General features: G+C 45.5%; 1 protein-coding gene across 1 annotated transcript in view; it reads right to left on the bottom strand.

Annotated features, from left to right (window-relative positions):
* skila (SKI-like proto-oncogene a) overlaps positions 1–2,931 on the bottom strand; it is a 28,488-nt gene that overhangs the window by 9,893 nt on the left and 15,664 nt on the right. The window contains exon 2 of the mRNA XM_031865013.1: positions 529–624. Within this exon, the coding sequence (XP_031720873.1) occupies positions 529–624 (96 nt within the window). The remainder of the gene's footprint in view (positions 1–528; positions 625–2,931) is intronic.

Consider the following 2,931-nt stretch of genomic DNA (forward strand, 5'->3'; position numbering starts at 1 on the left):
CACACACACACACACACACACACACACACACACACACACACACACACGGGAGAAGCGGCAGGAGGTGGAGGGAATGTGCAGTACTGCACATGGTGCTAAATCCTAATAAAACTAATATATGCATGCATGCATACATGTGGATGAGGGATCATCCGTCAGGCATCAGCTGGGAGAAAGAGAGTTTGTGTGTGTCTGCGTGTGTGCACATGTTGGAGAAAAGAGATAATCATAATAAAGAGGTTCTTCCTCAGTGTGTGCATGTAAAGTCGGTATGTGCTGCGATGGAGGGGGAGGTGAAGAAGCAAAGCCCTTCAGCCGCTGTATGAGTGTATTTCCTGACAGGTCAGAGAGGAGAAGCGTGCCGCTATGAATGGGTGAGCAGGGGTTGTGTCTGTCAGTCAGGGTGGGGTGGGGAGGGGTGGTGACCCTGACGGGCCGACCTGTGTGTAGACGAGGGGGGGGAAAGAGAGGTGGGGGTGTCGGAGGTGATGGAGGGGTGGTTGGATAGGAAGGGAGCCGACGACTGACCTTTTTTTCAGGGTCGGCATCATTCAACTTGCTGCTGGGGGAGCAGAGATCTGCTGAGGGTTTCCTCACCTGGCTCTCCTCCTCCTCCACTGCCTTCTGAAACACAGAGAGAGATGGCGGTTAAAACAAACACACACACACACACACACACCGAGATTGCAGCATAGATTCTATTGGTTAGAACATGATGAAAAACAGACTATGTAAAGGAGCCGAGGAACGTAAGGAAAAATAATCACAACCTGGGTCACAGAGGGGAAACGTAGACAAATGACCTCCAAAAGATAGAAAATGGAGACGAATGGCATTAAAAGTGAGCAGCACGCGTGCTCTACGGCCCGAGTCGGTCATGATACAGTGTTGGAGAAAACAAAGGCCGTAGGGGGGGAGAAAAAAAAAAAAAGTAGAGGCTGAATGAGCCCACTGAGGAAGACCTATGAATAAAACAAGATGATAGTCAACATGGCTACAACAGGGCCTGTCACTCTGTGCTTCTGTGTGTGTGATTCATCGGTACAACATGCAACACGGCTGGAATCAGCCTCTCTCTCAATGTGAAGACATATTTGTGTGTTGAATGTTTATGATTCATTGAGCCGCCTGAGCCATGTGGGTTCAGTAAATACTGCTGGCACTGCCTCTAGTTGTATTTATGCGCGTGTGTGTTTTGAGCAAATCCAGGACGCGCTCAGCGAGAGGCCGCATGCTGATGGAGTTGATGCTTATCAGCGGCAGACGGGCCCGACACTACACACACAGGCTGCCTGCAGCGCGCGCGCACGCGCACACACACACACACACACACACACACACACACACACACACACACACACACACACACACACACACACACACACACACACACACACACACACACACACAAGAGGAAGAACACTTTGCAGCATTGAAATATACAACAGACGCATTGATGGAGCAGAGTGTTTTTTGTGTGCAGCCTGAGTGCAGTTAAATCCAACAATAACAAGCACCACACTCCTCCACAGACAGCCATGACGGTACATTACCATACACACACTCCGGCAAGCGCAGGCGGAGAGTAAACGCACTTCAGCGGCGGCCGTGAGTTTCTAACGTGAGCTCCATCTGTGCTTCCCAATGCAAAGCACCGACACTTCATTTACATCAGGAGTACCTGTTGCCGCTGTCATTTTCTAGCTTTATTTTTTATTTTTTTACTTCAAAGGGGGCACTTGAAATGGAGATTGACATTCAGTGTAATTTTAAGTATTCTTTTTTTTTTTTTTTTTAAGCTAGAAATAAAAAAAATCAGCTCAGAGCGTTAGATTTTATAATTGGCTGTGCTGGTGGAAGCACCACCATATTATTCATGAAGAGTTGATTTCTGATTGGGGTGAAGGCTTTCAACTTCACATAAAAGTTGACAGATAACCAGTTTCTTTGTAGCAGAAGACCGCGGAGAATATAAGAGTCTTTTTCAGCTCTTGCCAGTCTCTGCTCTTATCCACAGACAACAAGAGGAACCTGGTTTTGTTTCTGCTCTTGGTTTGATTCACATGTTTTATATCTAAAAGGAACATAAATACACACAGATCGACAAATAATGTACAATCAAGTCTGAGGTCAAGCTCTCCTCACTTTCCAGATAGCAGCCATCTTTGTGCATATCAAGATACATCCAGAGCTGAAATGATAAGTTAATTAATTGATTAGTTGTATTTGAGTCACTTTGCAAGCAAAAATGCTAAATATTTGCTCGTTCCAGCTTCTTGAAATGTCACTACTTCTATATCATTGTAAACTGAATATTTTGGGCTTCGGACAAACCAACCATTTAAAGATGTTATCTTAGGTTCAGGAAAATTGTGATTATTATTTTATGATATCTTATAGACAAAAGGAAAAACAATCTGCAGATTAACTGATGCTACAATCTCCATGATCAGTGTGCTACTTTTTTTAAGCTGGTAGCATGTGCTATATATGCTACTGAAATGTAACACTGTAAAAAAACAAAGGATATAACACGCAAACAACTGGTCTTAACAAGCCTAATGGCAAATCTTATCTAGAGCAGCATAAAAGTGTGCACGCCTCGGTCCGACCTTTCATCCCAGAGCAGCAGGCCTCCATTTCAATCCCTTTTAGTGCCTTGAAACATAAATACCATTGGGCCCAACTGTCCGCACATCTGTTGAAACGTGGGCATTAGGGGTCGTGTATAAAAACTGAAACAAACCCCAGGCGAGCACCACAATCTTGCTCATGGGACAGAAACAGAGGGGTTCCCCCCCTGAGCCATTCATGAGTCTGGCATTCAGAAGGAGGGGAGGGGGAGAAGGTGAGGGATAGCGGCAATAAGCTACAGAGGAGGACAGAGTAATGCAGCTCATTCTCCTTTTCCCTCTCTCAGGAGGAAGTAAA

This window comes from Anarrhichthys ocellatus, unplaced genomic scaffold (assembly GCF_004355925.1).
Source record: "Anarrhichthys ocellatus isolate YVR2014 unplaced genomic scaffold, GSC_Weel_1.0 scaffold32, whole genome shotgun sequence".
NCBI classification, from domain to species: Eukaryota; Metazoa; Chordata; class Actinopteri; order Perciformes; family Anarhichadidae; genus Anarrhichthys; species Anarrhichthys ocellatus.